This window comes from Melanotaenia boesemani, chromosome 9, assembly GCF_017639745.1.
Source record: "Melanotaenia boesemani isolate fMelBoe1 chromosome 9, fMelBoe1.pri, whole genome shotgun sequence".
Taxonomy (NCBI): Eukaryota; Metazoa; Chordata; class Actinopteri; order Atheriniformes; family Melanotaeniidae; genus Melanotaenia; species Melanotaenia boesemani.
In genome coordinates, this window is record NC_055690.1 from 14378132 (window position 1) to 14395855 (window position 17724).

Genomic DNA, 17724 nt, shown 5'->3' on the forward strand with positions numbered 1-17724 from the left:
TTGGAGTTCAAGGAGATCTGTAATGAGAAATTCCTGATCCAGAGACCCAAGGCCAAGTCGAGCTTTGCCTCCTCCCTTTGTCACCCCTGCATGCCATCAGCACACACATCAAACTCATCAATCCCTTGACAAAGCACTGTCCTGTGTTTGCACGCTTGATTCTAATATAAGCTGTCTTGCTGAAGCATTCTGTGTTCTGTTTCGAAAGACATGCATTAGAGTCATGAAATGACTTGGAGCATCCCTAAAAACACTTGGCTGTACATCACAACAGGGTAATTAGCAGTGAGGGGAAAGGTTAGAGATAATTCAAACCAAAGCTTAGTGAGTCATTGGCTTGTAGCCAGTGTTTTAAACTTGATTCACATTATCACTTTGGTTAATTTATTCACATTTGCCCTCATTTCCACAAAAAGCAAATAAGTAAAACTAATATACTACATTAGATAACATATCTGGCTACTGCACATTTTTTTGTGCAATCTCTTAGGTGACCCAAAGCAAGAAGTGACTTGGAAAGTGAATTACCTGGAATCACTTCCTTTTTTTTTCAAATGAATCTGCAAGAGAGAAAATAAGGTTGCAAGGGTTTGATAATGTGTTGAAAGGTTACTGAGGTAGACTTGATAATTAGCCCCTGCAGGTCTGACATCATTAATCCATACTTTATAATTAATGCAGGTTCTGTGATGCCAGGGGGACTCCACCTTATTCAACTCTAAATTATAAACCTCATATGTGCTTCGGTGTTAAATCTCTCAGAGATCACCTCTGTCTTACCTGCTCTTTCATAGAAGAAACCCATAGGCTTTTTTGGCACATTATAGCTAAATATAATTGCTCATATAAATTGAACTCATCAAAGCATTAGCTTTCACCTAAAGTAAAACTGAAGCAAATATAACAGGCATGTTCCTTTCTTTTTAGTTGATGTAAAGACAGTGGTTACATTTAGTATTTAGAAACTACCTTTTACTGTGCCCCACATTGCACATAATGAAGTATTTATCTGAACCACATTGAGTCAATAGGAAAGAGCCTCACCGCCTAAGTGTACCACAGAGTCTCGAGTAGTGTATAAAAATAAAGCTACCCGGGCTGTAACTGGAAAATGTTTGGCATCTCTCTGCCACATCAATGAAACTAGAAAAATACTACTCAGCTGTTCCTTCCTTAATTCCTGGAAATACAGGATATGATCATTGTTCTGTGGCACAAGACGTGCTGAGCAAACATTCTACTTTATGAATGATACCCACACCCACTTCCACAAGAGTGCTGTCACTCAGTTTGTTTTATAGTCGCCCATGAATGCCATCATCTCACATGAAGACAGATGTTCACATGCTCCTCTTTGCATTTTAGTTCTTACAGACAGACCGCCGCCCATTATTCGCCAAGGCCCATCCAATCAGACACTCGGGGTGGACAGCATGGCGCTGTTGAAGTGTCAAGCATCAGGAGACCCCATCCCCTCCATCAGCTGGCTGAAGGATGGGATCAGTCTGCTAGGAAAGGACCCCCGCATGTCCCTGCAGGAGCTGGGCAGCCTGCAGATCAAAAACCTCAAGGTAACAAATTAGATTACCTGTGCTTTGTCCGTAACACAGTTCAAGTCCATTTGTCTAATTTCACCTCTGTATTTTGTGAAGGTTGACTCTGGTCTTGATATGAGAAATTGACATAATTATATAGTGTTGCTTGCAAGACTGCAAGGATATTTTTAGAATGGAATTAGCAAACGCACTATAATGTCTTAAAGAGATGAATAGCCTGCATTGATTTTTGCTAAACTGTTTGATAGTATCACTTAGCGGCATGGCAGCTCCAACTGGGCTCAGCTATGAATGGATGAATGAACTCCAGCTGTAGGAGACAATATATATTCGCTTACTGTTACATCTAAACACATACACATTTAGAGTAAATTAAATTTAAAAGGCTCACATCTCCCTTTCCCCACTCAAAAGCCTCAGTGGAATACCTATTACGGTTGACAAAGCTGCCGACCACTGACATGTTATTTAATAAATGGGAAGAAGGCACAGGGACAAAAACCAACAAACAACCAAAGTTCCTCTGAGGGATGGAGAGACAAGCCAGCTGTCATCGGTCCAGGGGTTCTATCAGCCCACCCTAAATTAATTAGCCCAGCTTTGATGTGGCCGGCAGGACAGTGGGGAAATAAGAAGGGGGAGTAGAAGAGTGATGGAACAGTGGTGAGTAGAAAATGGAATTCATTAGGAAATTAGCGTCAGCACTTTGAGGCACTCACAAATGACACAGTTTGTCCAGCACAGGGCTAGCATGGGAAGACTTCACATAATTTTTATAGTGTTTTAGCAGCAAGAATACCAAATATATTCAGTTGATTTGTTACTAAAACAGGCCTTTAATTGCATTTTACTCCTTCCTGATGGGTTCACTTTTATTCACGCTTGTTTTTTTCTGCCTCATGCCAGCTTTCAGACTCTGGTACATACACATGTGTGGCCACCAGTTCAAGTGGTGAAACATCATGGAGTGCTTTCTTGGAAGTTAAAGGTCGGTTAAAGGAAGATGGCAGGTTACTCTCATATATTTTACATTACTTTTTCTGACTGGCTACATTCTGCCCTCTGCCTTTCTATCTGTTCAGAATCAGGTGTAGCAATAGTTATGAAAAACCATGATGAGAGTGAGCTTCCAGGCCCGCCATCTAAACCTCAAGTTACTGATGTCACCAAGAACAGTGTGTCCTTGTCCTGGCAGTCTGGAATGGCAGGAGCATCTCCAGTCTCTTCCTTTGTCATTGAAGCATTCAGGTTGGATTTACCATTCACACTTAACACAAATTTGTAGCATTGCTGTTGCTACGATATGCTTGAACAATGTGTGTTACAATGGAAAAATGCCCTTTCTCTTCCATTACAGCCAGTCGGTGAGCAACAGTTGGCAGACAGTAGCAGACCATGTCAAAACCACACAGTTTACTGTCAAAGGTCTTCGTCCCAACACCATTTACCTGTTCATGGTCCGAGCAGTCAACAGCCAGGGCCTAAGTGATCCCAGCCCCATGTCTGATCCAGTCAGAACACAAGGTACCTGACCTACTGTCATACATGTTTACAACTTGTAACTATCCTATTAATCTTTGGTGTATTTTTTATGTCGCTGTTTCATCTAATTAACTTTTTCTACTGACATAAAAAAGTCAATAAGTGTAAAGTGTAATACTTCAATATTCACTCCAAAGTGTAATACTTATCAACCTTTACAGCAAACTGCTGTGTATAGCAATACCCATGCAATGCAGAAAGTTCCAGAGGTCAGGTTCTTGAGCTCAGCTCAGTTTGTTAAGCCTGCACTTAAGTAATTATGTAAAATAAGTGTGTCTACCTGTAGAAAGCCTAACAGAACTACTGCTATTCCTGCCATGTTAATCATCTCTAAACAAAGAGAAGATTTGTTTAAAGGACCAAACAGACCACATTCTTCATCACACAGTGATATGAAACATATAAAAAACCAGTAGATTAGTAAAATCTTTTATACATAAGCCAAATGCATCCAAACAGAAGCTTCACCTGCTATGCTTTCTGCAAACAAGATGACAAGTTGAAAATGTCCGTGTCACGGCCACAAATTTTATATAAAGTTATAAATACAGCAACACAGTTACTATCCCAGTTGCATAAGCACCCTTTTCTCCCACTTTTCCTAATTAAAAAAGAGTTGGATGCTTCAACACTGACAAATGAAAACAGTAACACAGGGTTGAAGACCTCCTTTATCAAACACTGAGTCAAGGATTAGACAAGGAGCCGCATGGGATAATGGAGTAATGAAGCCTTGTTTACACTTCCCTTAAAACGCATCACACACAGACAGCCAGCAGATGAAGCTCTTTTTGAATACATTAATGTTTCGATGCAGTGACTTCATCTCACTGCAGTCGTATCACAGTGACACAGTGTTTTATGGGGCTTTGATTTCACCATTTCTAGCTTCACTGAGATTACTTCCAGGCGACTGAGCAGATATTAATACTCCGTAAGTCTTTGCAAAATATTTGTCATGGTGTTCTCCAACTTCTTCCTCTTCAGTGTGTTTTGAAAATGCACTCCTGTGTTTTCTACTACGTGACTTCTCTTTTAACTGAAACGACTTCCTTTTCAAGTGAAATTCACTCTCACACACACTAGTAGAATTCATACATACTAGTGAAATGTGATTTTAAAAGTTTCACTGTAGTGTGTGAATGAGTTCAGTCTTATGTATGAGAGCATTTTAGTATAGTATTTAGGAGCATTTCAGTATTGTTTATGAGAGGAAATTTCAGTATAGTATGTAAGAGGCAGTTTTAGTATAATGTATGAGTACTTTAATGTGTGAATGACTTAAACTTCACGTGTATGTGAGAGGGTAATTCTGAATAATGTCTCAAACGGCCCCTCATACTTTCAGATGATACTAAGCATAATCTTATCTTGGTAACCACCTCATGTCAGTCTCAAAACAAACACAAAAGGTGTGTCCCAAGTCAGGGTCTGCACACTTTGAAGTGCGGGTTTGTTAGCCACATACGTCATCGTGGTGCACGAAGTCATGTCCCTATTCACAGAATTTGAAGGACCCTCCGAATCCACCCTTCAAATCCACACTTTGTTTAGCCTCAAACGAAGGTCCCAGAATTCATTGCGCACAAGATGGTGGCGAATCAGCAACCAAGCTCAGAAAAGTCGTATTAATTTTAAGTAAAGTTTTATTTTTAAAAAAAAGTACGCTTTTTTAACTACACTTTAGTATAAACGTTAGAAAACCAAGTACATTTAAAGCATGTTTGTTAAATGTTGACATTAAAATTTGGTAATATTTGATATTGATGGACTTGTAAGGGGTTAATGAAGTGTGTACTGACTGGAAAACAACAGAGCCTTTTTTTTTTCCTTCCTTACTGTCCACGTTGCCGGTCCGTGTTCAGCGTCCACTGAAGTGTCCCATGAGTAATTTTAGAGGTTAAAGTGATTCAACGTCCTGTGTTGTTGCTATGGGGAATTCTTGTTGGCTAGGTAGGCTGTCCCATTTTACAAACGTTAAGCGGACTTCGTAGGGTGCAGACCCCGAATTGGGGACACACCTATAGTCAACCTTTGCATTTCACAGCTAGCGCATCATATTGCATGTTTATTACACTGTACGTCACCAAACCCCAAAACTATTCTTACCAAAGGCAATATATTTTATTTCCTTACCGTTTCGTGGTCATTTTCAGTCTATCCACCCTATTCTTCGACCAAAATTTATAGTGTACTCATCCATAGTAATGAAAATGCGTCATGCGCCAGCGTTTCACATTGTACCATTGACGGCCATCTTGTTAATTTCTCGTGGGTCTTGGGAGTGTAAAGTTTGTTGAAATTCTACATCTCTGGTGCTTTTGAACAATATATCTTACACTCCGTCTTTGAGCAGAAACACAGGAGCATCCCCACTATATAAGATCTTTGATGCACGGTCACACCACACAGAGCGAATATAGAACTGCAGTGATTTTTTTAATTCATTTAGAGATTTTACTCATTTACAACAAAGGCTAAGTGATCAGCATCTCAGAAAATGTATACACCCTCTTAGAAGCTCAGTTGTTGCTCAGATGTTCACCTCTGGTCTATGACCAGACTCAAAGCTGCTGCTGGCTGATCCTGCTCTGGCTTACCATCAGATATTAATGCTTATTAAAGAAGAGTGTGGACACAAACATTTAAAAAGTTGAAAGTACTGTAATATATTGTAGACTCTTAATCAGAGAACAGCTGTAGCTGTTATTTAAAGTACTTAAAATGGCACTTTAACCTGTAGAGATGTTCATTTTTAGCAAGGGATATTTTCTATTCGTTTTCTACTGTTTTCAATTGAAATGTAATTAAATGCATTTTTTAGACATTACTAGAGCTTGAGTTTACAATAATAATGTCTGTCTGTTATTTGATTCAGTCGTCTACTAAAATCCATTTAAATAAAAAAGTGATATCATTTTGGGGCAAATATTGTTATGCGATTAAAATATGATTAATTAAGATTAATTAAATACAAAGCCTGTAATTAATTAGATTAATTTTTTAATCGAGTTCCAGCCCTACATAATGACCTGAAAAAAAGTATCACAGTGTCCATTTATCTTTCATCCACAGTCACACATTTACAGTTTATTTGTTGATGTGGTTGCTCAGTCAGATCCCAGTAAATGCAGATCTAAAGAAATTTTAAAAACCCATCTTCTTTCTTTTCTTCATAACGGATGAGCTCCATATTACAAATTGAAATGAAACTAGTCTGTTCATGATCTCTTTTAGCTTTCCACCTCTAACGGTGATAAATCACAGTTCTGTTTGTTGTTTTAGTTTCCTGTCTTTTTCTTCTCACAGTTTTTAATCATTTCTCTGGCAGATATAAGCCCTCCAGCCCAGGGTGTCGACCACAGGCACGTGCAGAAGGAACTTGGTGAAGTTATTGTCCGTTTGCATAACCCAGTTGTTCTAAGTCCGACAACCATTCAGGTCACATGGACAGTAAGTATTTTTTTTTTATCACTATATATACTGTATAAAACTCTCTCACAAAATGCATTATTTTTATTCCTGTAGTTCTTTCCTCCCACAACTTCAACACTGTATGTATGAAATCATTTGGTGTGTATGTGGTAGTCTTATCTCTTTTTATTGTTTCTCCATCTTTGATTTTTGTAAATTCCAGCCATAAAGTTGAGGTAGTTGACATTAAAGATCCCGCTTTGAAGCTGCTTCTGGAGGCAACCATTTGTTTTATGTCAGGGAATTTTTGTCAGGTTGTTCCCAAAGACTGCAGCTTTGAAATATTGTAATTGGTAACTTAAAAGTAACCAAGCATCAAATAGTAGCAAAATGGTTTCTTTAACCACAGAGAACATCAAAAGAAATGTCAGAGACTTCTGCTTGTTCATCAATCTCTGCATGTCTTTAGCTGCTTCCTCTTAAAACAAAGGCTGCTCAGCTGTAGTTGAACAATGTATTGGTGTTTTTTTATTATTTATTTTGCTGATACATGCAAACAACTATGTCCTAATTTGGAGAGTTTGAAAAAAATATGAAAACATCTGCATCCTGGATATAGTGCTTTGTATTTAATTGCATGGTAATGAGGACAAAAAGGCTATTTATAATCTTCAAAGATGAAGCGCTCATTTATCATATGTGCTGGTTTTTTTTAATTAAGGTGCTATAAATCACTGTTGCTGGTATTTACTTCACATCACTTAGTGGCATAGGGTGCCTGTTTGCATTTTCAAATGAGCCACATTAGCAGTTTTCCTGGTGACATGTTTATTGACCCCTGCAGTAAGTCTCACCCCAAGACTTGGTAGCTAATTTAATGTTAAACCATTGCTTTATGATTGTAATGTACAGTCAACACAAAACATGGCTACCTAATCAATCAGGGGTCCTTTCAGTAAACAGAGGGGGGCAGCTTTTACATTTCCAAATCATTCCATTAATAAAAGTCATGCTCCAAACAGGGAATCCATTTTGCTGATTTACTCAGGCTACACTGGTGAAAAACAGCTGCTTAATATCCCACTTGAAAGCAGTGCTCACTTCCTCTACTGTTAACAAGCCATTACAGTGAGTTATGTCCCTGCTACTCCTCTGCATAAATTCAGCTTTTTCTGTTTAACGAAATGGCCCAAGTTTTAAGGGAAGGGCCCTGTTGGACTTCAGGATGCTATCACAAATCCTTTCTGTTATGTTAGCTGATGTCATCTCTCCTATGGATCGCCCTTATGTTCCCACTTCCGCACTTCCCACTTATAGAGAATGTCAAGCTGCAACAAATACATACATGCACCCAGGGACATGAGGGCAATAGGTGAGATGACATCAGCTAACATAACAGATATATACTTCCTGGCAAAAAAAAAAAAAAAAAAAAGTTGCCACGTGGATTTAAATAAGCAAATAGGTGTGAGCCTCCCATTGAGTAATTACTCTATGAATGATTATGTTTCAGCTGGAAACAAGTTCTTTTACCCCAACTGATGCAATGAGTAGCTTCTCATTTCTTAAACAACCATGTGGAAAGACACATCCTGTGGTCGTGGAAGGGTCAAATCGCTGGCATGCACCAAGCAGGGAAAACATCTAATGGGATTGCAGAAACAACTAAAATTGGGTTAAGAACTCTCCGATGCATTATTAAAAACTGGAAGGATAGTGGGCAAAAGTCTTCCAGGAAACAATGTGATCGAAAAAAAATCCTGTATGATGAATGTTTGGTGAAATTAAATTGAAGAAAAGCAACAGAAAATCTCAGGGCTATGTTTAATAGTGAAAGTAAGAACATTTCCACATAACAATGTAAAGGGAACTTAAGGAATTGGGACTAAATAGCTGAGTGGTCATGAGAACTGTGAGAAAACCACAAATCAGTGAGTCTAACCGGAGAAAAAGGCTTCAATTTGCTAGGGAGCATAAAGATTGGACTCTGCAGCGATGGAAGAAGGTCATGTAGTCTGATGAGTCCAGATTTACCCTGTTCCATAATGATTGGAGCATCAGGGTAAGAAGAGAGGTAGATGAAGTGATGCAGCCATCATGCCTAGTGTCTACTGGACAAGCCTGTGGCGGCAGTGCTATGATCTAGGGGTGCTGCAGTTGGTCAGGTCTAGGTTCAGCAGCATTATGTGCTCAGAGAATGAGGTCACTGACTAGATAAATATACTGAATGGCTATCGATGGATGTTTTCTTGCCTGGTGGTACTCATATCCTCCTCAGACAGCAATTCATAGTTGTCCACTGTAGAGGACATTACAATTTTGCTACTTTGACTGAAACTTCACGTTACCTCGTTAAGTCCTATTGATACTTACAGAGGACCACTGTAGCTTCAAGATGATGTCACAGATGATGAGGTGTGACATTACTAACTTGTATCTGTCTTTTCAAAATGGTTTCCATTTTGACCAACGCACAAAACAGAAAGATAACCATGTTATTAACAATTAACATAATTTTAAATGTTAGATTTCAGGTGTTTTCAGTGTGTAAACATCTTAGGAATATTGTAGTTATTTTCTGCACGCCAGGACTTTGTTTTACTGTTTGTGTCACATTTTATCCAGGGGTGACCTCCATGACAAAGGTAGAAAAGATCCTTAAAATCAGGGAGACTGGTCAGGGAGGTTCGGATATAGATCTTTTTTAGAGGATAAAAGTCCAGAGAGAGAAAGGATAAGACAGGAAAGGGTGAAAGTTCAGATGAGAAAGAACAAGATGAGGATGACTAAGATGCAGAGCCAGATGTGTGTCGTCATCCTCTGTGGGCCAAAACAAACACACAGGGTTTTAAATAGTGCAAACCAGAAAAAAAGAAGGCTTAGGCAGTGGTCGGACTCCCCCATCATCAATACAAGATCTTGGTGAAAAGTTAACGCAACACTGGATGGAAATAAATCTTGTGACACTGAAAAAGCTTATTGAAACAATACCACAGTGAATGTGTAACATATTCAAAGCTAAAGATGGTCTAATAGAATATTGTACAATCTGCCAGTATAGGGTAATATCAGGGTGGAAATTGAGCTAAGTGATAAAAGCCCTATTAGGCAAGTAACAGCATCTCAAATGTCATGTATGCGGTCTTAAAAAGCACACTGCAGGACAACATGAGTGCGTTATCTATGAGCTTCCACAGATTCACTTCTTTCTTTTTACAATAAAATACAATAATCCTGTCTTCATTTGCTTTCGCAGGTGGACCGTCAGTCCCAGTTCATCCAAGGTTACAGAGTTCTGTACAGGCAGACATCAGGACTGCCTTCACCAGGACCATGGCAGACCCAGGACGTGAAGGTCCCCTCAGAGCGAAGCGTCATCCTCTCATCACTAAAGAAGGGGATTGTTTATGAGATCAAGGTCCGGCCTTATTTTAACGAATTTCAGGGCATGGACAGTGAATCCAAGACTGTACGGACCACTGAGGAGGGTAAGAAGTTACTCAAGGAACAGTTCAATGTGACACACCCACTCAAATGTGATCCCCCAAGTAACTTTTACCTGTTTTTGTTGTAGTATCACAGTTGCCCCTCTGTTTGCGTACATACATAAGTTTGTTTCCTTTTCTCTCCCTGATCTTCCTGTTGCTAATTTGTTTTTTTTTTGTTTATTGGTGATATTGTTGTCATCATCATTTAGGCCTAACCTAAGAGTGTCCTCCTGTTAAGATGATCTGTCACCCAAATACAGGCTCTGACAAGACCAAAGTGTAGTTTGTCACAATATCACACATAATTACACACACAGGTTGGGAGATTTTTACTGTTTTGACCTTTCCTACAACAAAAATGTGTGTGGTATTACTGTGCCAGCCTTGCTTGTGTTTAAGAGTTTGAATTAAATTATAATACGATCTGAGGTGAGACACACAGTATGTTCCCACAACAGCACAAAAAGGCAAATACAGACAGTTAATACCGGAGACAGAGCCTATCTTGCCATAGCATATTCAGACTCGCATGTATTCTAGACAGTTCACATCCTGTTGGGTTGACAGGCTCATTTATTTTCCTTTTCTCAGAGGGACCATATCTCCTGTGGCCAGCTAGTATATGCACTGCACACACAGGCTGGCCACAGGAGTGGAACTGTCATCACATTACAGCTGTCTCTAACACACACCCTCATGCAAACACACACATAAGATGAACACGTACATGCCAACACACCTCTTCTCCCCAAGGCCTCAGAGACTACATGTCCCAGCTATTACCAGTTCTGATAACACTCCCTGCCTGTCCTCTGTCTGCATCCCAGCGCTGCAGAATCTCAACCACTTTCTATTTCTGTCATAACCCTGCTGCTCTGCTTGGTCATAACTAATACACCGTTAAGCACAGAGCTTTAGGCTGTTCCTGAGACCCTGGGATGACTGAGACATCCGGCTTGATGGGTGGAGAAATCTAGTTCAAGGGGTGATTAAAACTTAGGTTGTCCATTAGCTAACACAATTAAAGAATTCCCAGAGAAGGTCTGCTTAACTACAGAGTTACAGTGTGCTCAGCTTTCTAATGGTCTGTCTATCTCTTTAGTCTCCCTTCTCCTTTTTCAGGCACACTCCAGCTCTGTCTGGACAGTCATATCATGGCTGATAAATGAACTCTGGCTACCATCCGATTCCCTCAGAACAGTTGTCTGAGACATCACTAAAGAGGATCATCTTTTATGCAACGTAATGCTTATTTAGATAGAAAGGAAATCAGTTGTTTGCATAAATGTTCTTTTCTAGACTAATCATCTGTGTTGATCTCTGGAGAAATCCCCCCGTTTCTTGTCATTAGCTATTGGCTACTTTTTGTAATCATCTGATATGTTTGTATTCCCTCATCATTCAGCACAGCATGCTGTGCACACACAAGACAGGGGGGTCACATTCCTGTGTGCCATACATCACTCCGCTAATGGCCCTATTAGCACAGCCTCTGAGGCCTCTAATGAAAAATGTGTATTGTTTAGCACAAATATGCATGACAATAAGCTGCTAAATCATTCATAGCATTAACTTTGAACGACATTGTCTCTGATGGCTTCCATGCTCAAATCCAGCACTTCATCAACTGAATGTAATGCAGCATTGGAGAGCCCTTAGTATGATGGCTGATCAGATGCTCACTTGGTAGATTGTTTCTAATCTAGCCAAGGTGTTGGGTTCGTCATTGGAACCATTCATCTTGTAGGATGCCAGGGCCCTCTGGCTCTCTGGGGGCCAGTGTGGCCAATTGCACTGAGGGATGAGCAAAGATTTACAGGGTGACACGTGCCATTTTGGATGGAGGTGAGGTGAGGGAGAGGCAGCCCAGGAGTAATTGACCTGTCAGTATTCTGCTGTGGTGCCGCTCCCCTGCCAGCCGCTGCGGAAATGAGAAAACATTATTTTTAAAACGATATTTCCAGTTAGGCCAACTGTTATTTATTTTTCTTCTTACCGCTTGTGGGGTCAGACGATTGTTGCTATCAGAATAACAACAGAGGTTTATGAAAGCTTGGACTTGTTCTTGTAACCTCTCCCTATCTTCTTGTGGATCGAGCTGATTCACTTCAACGAGCTTTACTCTGAGGCGTTCCTTGATTCTTACCTACTGGCTTTAGTTTCATCTGGCTGATCGATAGAGTCAGTCAATATGTTTACTTAGACCTTGTTTCCTCCTCCTAAAATGTTTTATTCTTTTCTTATTTCCTTCACACCTGCATTTCATCCCTATAAGCCTGCTGACCCATGTGCCACACTGGTCAATGCTGGAGTCTTAGTGTGACAGAGCGCTGGCTTGACTGTGCCAGGCCATAGTTCTGTAAATCAATACCAGTATCCTCTGTGCAAATCCACCAAGCTAGAGGAGAGGATAATATATTAAATCATAGTGAAATGTTAAAGACAGCTGATAGTCAGGTCAGATCTGCCCCAGTCTTATCTTGACAGTCCTCTGTCAACTGTTTCATCCCTAAAGAATACCAGTCCTAAGAAAAGTATGTGTAAAAGTGTGTGTGTGTGTTGTTTTTTTTTTTTTTTTTGTTTTGTTTTTCTTTATGTGCTCCTGCTGTTCTTGTTACTGACAACTAAATACTGCCTGAGCTGATGGTCTATTTGTGTGTTGACCTGAATATGTTGTGCCTTCTCTTTCAGCTCCCAGCGCCCCTCCTCAACAGGTAACAGTCCTGACTGTCGGAAACCAGAACAGCACTTCCATTAGCATCTCCTGGGACCCCCCTCCACCAGACCACCAGAATGGTATCATCCAGGAGTACAAGGTCTGTTGCAGCAAGTCAGCATGGATTCTCACTGAGCTCATACAAAGCCAAGTGGAATAAACTGCATCTTTGTTTTTCCTCCGTTTTGTTCTTTAGATCTGGTGTCTTGGGAATGAGACACGTTTCCATGTAAATAAGACGGTGGATGCAGCCATACGCTCTGTGGTTGTGGGCGGGCTGCAGGTGGGAGTGGTGTATCATGTGGAAGTGGCTGCCAGCACGAGTGCAGGAGTTGGGGTCAAGAGCGAACCTCAGCCAATCATCATCGGTAAGACTGATTTAGAAAAAAAAAAACAGCAGCCTTTCAATATCCAGTTTTGAATGACTGATGTTTGAGCTGATCTCAGGAAAAACAAAAGGAATCAGCAAATGGATGATGTTCCTAAAACATCTGACTGTGTGTGATTTATGTGGCGCTATGGCAGATTTTGCCTGATTTGACCCATAACTGATGGCTTGGCCTGCAGCATATTCTTATTTCCCTTGTGTCAGTCACATAATCCATCTCTGAGGGCAAAGCACAGAGCTTGCAGTTATTATATGTTGTGTTTTTGTTTGTATAACCGCAGTTTTTTCAGTGGTTTCCAAGTAATACACAGTGTAGATCAAGAACATGTGGACACTTTGCATGTGCATACATGTTATATGTGTTTATCGTTATAGATATGGATTTGTTCTGGTCACAATGTAGGAACAAGAACACATACAGGATTTCATGCTTTGAGTCTTACCATGCTGCCATAAATATTGTCATTGAACTGTGATCAATACAGATCAGGGTTTTCTCTTTTCCTCTTCCATGGTTTGTTTAACCAGCAGTGGGGTGAGTTGGTGACTGAACAAAGCAAACAGCCAGATCACCTGGGATTTTAGTTATAAGCTTTCAGGCTTTGTTTTTTTCAGTCTGGACATTACATTTCACTGCACATCCTTCAGATCTGAGACCTGACGTGCTGGTCAATATCTCAGCTAAAATTCACCAGCCCCACATTTTTTTAACTTAATCTATGTCTAGCCGCGGTTTTACGCATTTATAGTTGTTAAAAAGTGTAATGTTTCAAAGCCCTTCAGTGTTGCATAGATGACTGTGTTAAGTTTCACCTTGAATCAAAGAGTTCACAAGGTTGTGGATATTTCCTGTCTCCCTCCTGTAACTATCCACCCAACATCATGTTATGTTGTCTGTTTTGTTGCCGTGCCTTCAGGTAAGGAGTTCCGGGAGGTGATTATAAATGGAAACCGGAACAACAGCATCACAGAGCAGATAACTGATGTGGTGAAACAGCCGGCATTTATTGCCGGCATTGGAGGAGCTTGTTGGGTCATCCTCATGGGTTTCAGCATCTGGCTTTACTGGAGGAGAAAGAAGAGGAAGGGCCTGAGCAACTATGCAGGTGAGACTCATTGTCTCATCGTCATTAATGTGAATTTACACCAATGTACTGAATACACGACTTAAAATTTTGAAAATATCTGCCTCTTAACAAATCCTCAAACCACAAAAACTTTTTTTTTCCCCTTTCAAAGCCAGAAGATTTTATCACAACATCCTCATCCATCAGTTTAAGTGAAATATGTAGAAGCTGTTTGAGATGATGTTGATAGATACTCTATTACAGCTCAACAGGGAGACAAATGTGAGCTTGAATCATTTCCCAAGGGCTGCTTTTTTTGACTTTCCCCCCGTGGTGTTAGTAGCCCTGGGTGACGGATAAGAGTAGGCAGACTGGACTTGCTGCTGGTCCAGCCCCCCCTGTCATTTCTAGTAAATGAATACACATACACTGCCAAGTGCAAAGGAATTAATTAAAGACAAACATGCTAATGAACTGAGTGTTGTTATCAGTGCATCTAAACGCTCAAGCATTATTTTTTCCCTTACTGATAAGCACAAAATTCAGTTGCAGCTATTATAAAGTTTTATTTGGCCTTCATTTCCATTATATGTCTGCGTGTTTAGTTTTGTTTGTGCCACCGTCTTTGCACCTCTGTGGCCTCCGAGCTGGCTGCTTTCCTGGCTGTTGTTATGCACATGTGGGTGACGTTGTGGCCTCATACTTCTCTACTTCTTTGAACCATCATCACCTCTCAGCTTGACCCCCATCCCAAGTGTGCAGATACCCCTAAAGCACCACTTCCCTCTGCAGGCTTTTAACACACAACTTTTCTGTCTTCTTGTTTTGCAGTTCAGTCCTTCACCTTCACCCCTGCAGGTACTGTTCATTTGTCCCGTCTCCTCACTTGAAAGCAGATTCATCTACCGCCCGCTCATAGTACTCATGCTTGGACCGTCATACCTGTGATCATGGCTAATAATAATAACAATAACACAAATGAGTCTGTCACATATACAAGTCAAATAAATTTCAGTTGTTATTGGCCATGACCTGGACCCCGCTGACTTAAACTCTTTTCCCTCTCCAACCTGCAGCCATCTCTACATGTTGTGCTGTATGTTTGTGTGTCTGTTGAATGATTTTGTTTTTTCTTTCTTGTGTATTTTTCCTTTTGGTGCAGGGTAAGACTGTCCATTTTACTCCTCCCTCTCAAATAATCATGTTCCTTAGATTTCCTTCCAAGATCCAAGCTGTGCTGTATCTATCTCTTCGGTGTTAGCTTTGTGGGGGTATTGCCTTTTTCTTTTCATTTACTTTAGTCTTCTTTCCCCAGAGTTCTCACATAATCGTGTCTATGCTTTTTGTAATGGCTTTTTGATGAGCTTCTCTGATGGGTATAATAATGTTATATGTCAGTGAAAGTCTGATCTTTACTGAATTAAGCTTGATTGGAATTAAGCTACAAATTATTCATCCAACTGTGTATGGATGGAGTGTCTGGAGAGAAAAGTATTCAAAAGAGAAGCCTTTAAACAGTAAAAAATAGCATAAAATTGGAAGAATAAGAATGGATTACAGACTTACATGAAAACCAGCTGTGTTGCAATACGGTGAGGATCATCTCTGTGACTTTCCTACTGTTTTTTGGATAACCTTTAAATAGTAGCATTTCTGTTTAAGTATGCAAATATTTGTATGATTCTTACTGAGCCTAAATTCAAAAGCCCAGTTTACTCTAACTTTTCCACAGCAGCGACAGATCATTGAGCTGTGTGAATATGTTAGTGAAACCGGTTTTAAATTAGAAATGCACTTTTAAGGAACCAGAGGAAGCAAGTTATTAAAAAAACATTTTTGGCTGGCACACAATTTAAGGTTAGTACACCACAGACCACATAGATTCAAGTAATATATTGGCTGTGATTAAAGAGTGGGGTATGGGTACAGAGTTTTTTTTTTTTTACACTACTTCTCGGCACTGATAATTAGTTGGTGCATCAAGTGTCCTGTCTCAGCCTCCTAAAGCTGCCAGTACAGAGGAGGTAAATCACAACACTGTTGAGGCACGCTGCCAGCAAGAATTAGATTTGATGGAATTTTTATATGCTGATTACACCCATCCCACTGTCCCTCCCACCCCCCAACCCCTCCACTGATGCTTATTAAAGGGGATTAATCAGTATTCATATTGGAGAAAGTGCTTATCTTGGAGACATAGGCGAGAAGCACAGCCCAGCCATGTCACTCTGGCTAACATAAAAGTATTCCACAGCAGCCCAGAAATGTGCCAGAGCATAGATAGAGACTTCAGAGGCCTTCCCGCTGCACAGTCTCCCCTCGCCTCCGCCTGCTCCTCCTGTCAGTCCTCACTCAGACACAGTATTCTCCAATGCAAGTTTGGTAGTGGAGGAACGGAACAAAGAGATGTGAATTTAACTAAGAATGCCATGTCTTTCTGAAGCTCTCCAAACTGTATTAGTAAAAGTTAGCATTTTAATCCCACCTGCTGCTATTTACTTGCTCAAGTCTCAATAGCTTAAACATGTGTGATGGACAAAATGCTGGTAACACATTAAAATGTCCTGTTAACAACCCATTAATCATCAGTGGGAGTTTCCTCTGGGTGTCATCTGTTACTACGTCACCCTCAGAAAAGCCCCCTTTCCTCACACATGCTGAGGCATGTTGAGTGTGGAGTCAACTTCAATGAATCTGAAAAAAAAATAAGAGGAGGAATGTTGAGCCTTTTTTTGTAATCTCCATCTGTGGAGCAAATGAGCCAAATTACTGACATCCTTCTCTTTACTGAAGCAGCTCTCATTTCCAACCTTTTTTCTGTTTTTACCTCATTGCTGTGAGGTGTTTTCCAAATGTCTTGCTGTTTCTTGTGTTTCCTGCGATCCATTGAAGTTCTTACATGCTTAGAAATCTCCCTGCTGCTTTGTCATCACATCAGAGATGAATCGGTCTGACTTTCAACCACAGGATTTTATGACCTACTGAGAAATAGTAGCCTCCTTTTTTCTTCCTTTCTATGTACTTTTTTTAATATAGCAGGCCCTGCTAGGCAAAAGACCAGTAACTCAGCCTCAGTCATGCTTGTAGATAAAAAACTCAGCATGATTAATGAGCCCTCTGCCTTTTCTAATCATTTTTTGGCTGAAATTTAATCACAAATCTGATAATAACTCAGCAGCAAAATCAGAGAGATGAAATGAGTTTTCCTGCTCATCAGGCATCTTGTCCTTGAGGAACACATGACATCTTCACTTATGCAAATCAAAGCAATATACAGTCGTCATCACAGCACTTTAAAAAAATGTCACAAAAGACATTGGATACAGGGGACATCTGAATCCATCAACTGTCATTTAGCTGTGAAATGAAACGAATAGAAACTGATGGCTAAAGAAAAGAACAATAATTAGAAGACAGTGTGTCATATTTAAATTATTTTAAAAACCTGTTTGTTTTTTTCTCTCTCTCTCTCTTTTCTTTAGTGACATTCCAGAGAGTTGATGGTGGCCTGATGAGCAATGGAAGGTGAGTGTTCCTGCAGGAACTGTCTTCA

The 17724-nt window shown here is 40.2% G+C and overlaps 1 protein-coding gene across 12 annotated transcripts in view; it reads left to right on the top strand.

Annotated features, from left to right (window-relative positions):
* Positions 1-17724, top strand: part of robo2 (roundabout, axon guidance receptor, homolog 2 (Drosophila)) — a 259653-nt gene that overhangs the window by 216507 nt on the left and 25422 nt on the right. For 8 of the 12 annotated variants that reach the window (XM_041995030.1, XM_041995036.1, XM_041995032.1 and 5 more), the window contains 11 exons: positions 1366-1571; positions 2463-2544; positions 2639-2804; positions 2914-3080; positions 6430-6551; positions 9769-10000; positions 12692-12816; positions 12913-13084; positions 14022-14210; positions 15003-15029; positions 17654-17696. In XM_041995030.1, coding sequence (XP_041850964.1) covers positions 1366-1571; positions 2463-2544; positions 2639-2804; positions 2914-3080; positions 6430-6551; positions 9769-10000; positions 12692-12816; positions 12913-13084; positions 14022-14210; positions 15003-15029; positions 17654-17696 — 1531 coding nt within the window. The remainder of the gene's footprint in view (positions 1-1365; positions 1572-2462; positions 2545-2638; positions 2805-2913; positions 3081-6429; positions 6552-9768; positions 10001-12691; positions 12817-12912; positions 13085-14021; positions 14211-15002; positions 15030-17653; positions 17697-17724) is intronic. The other 4 variants (XM_041995037.1, XM_041995038.1, XM_041995033.1 and 1 more) reach the window with 1 other exon arrangement.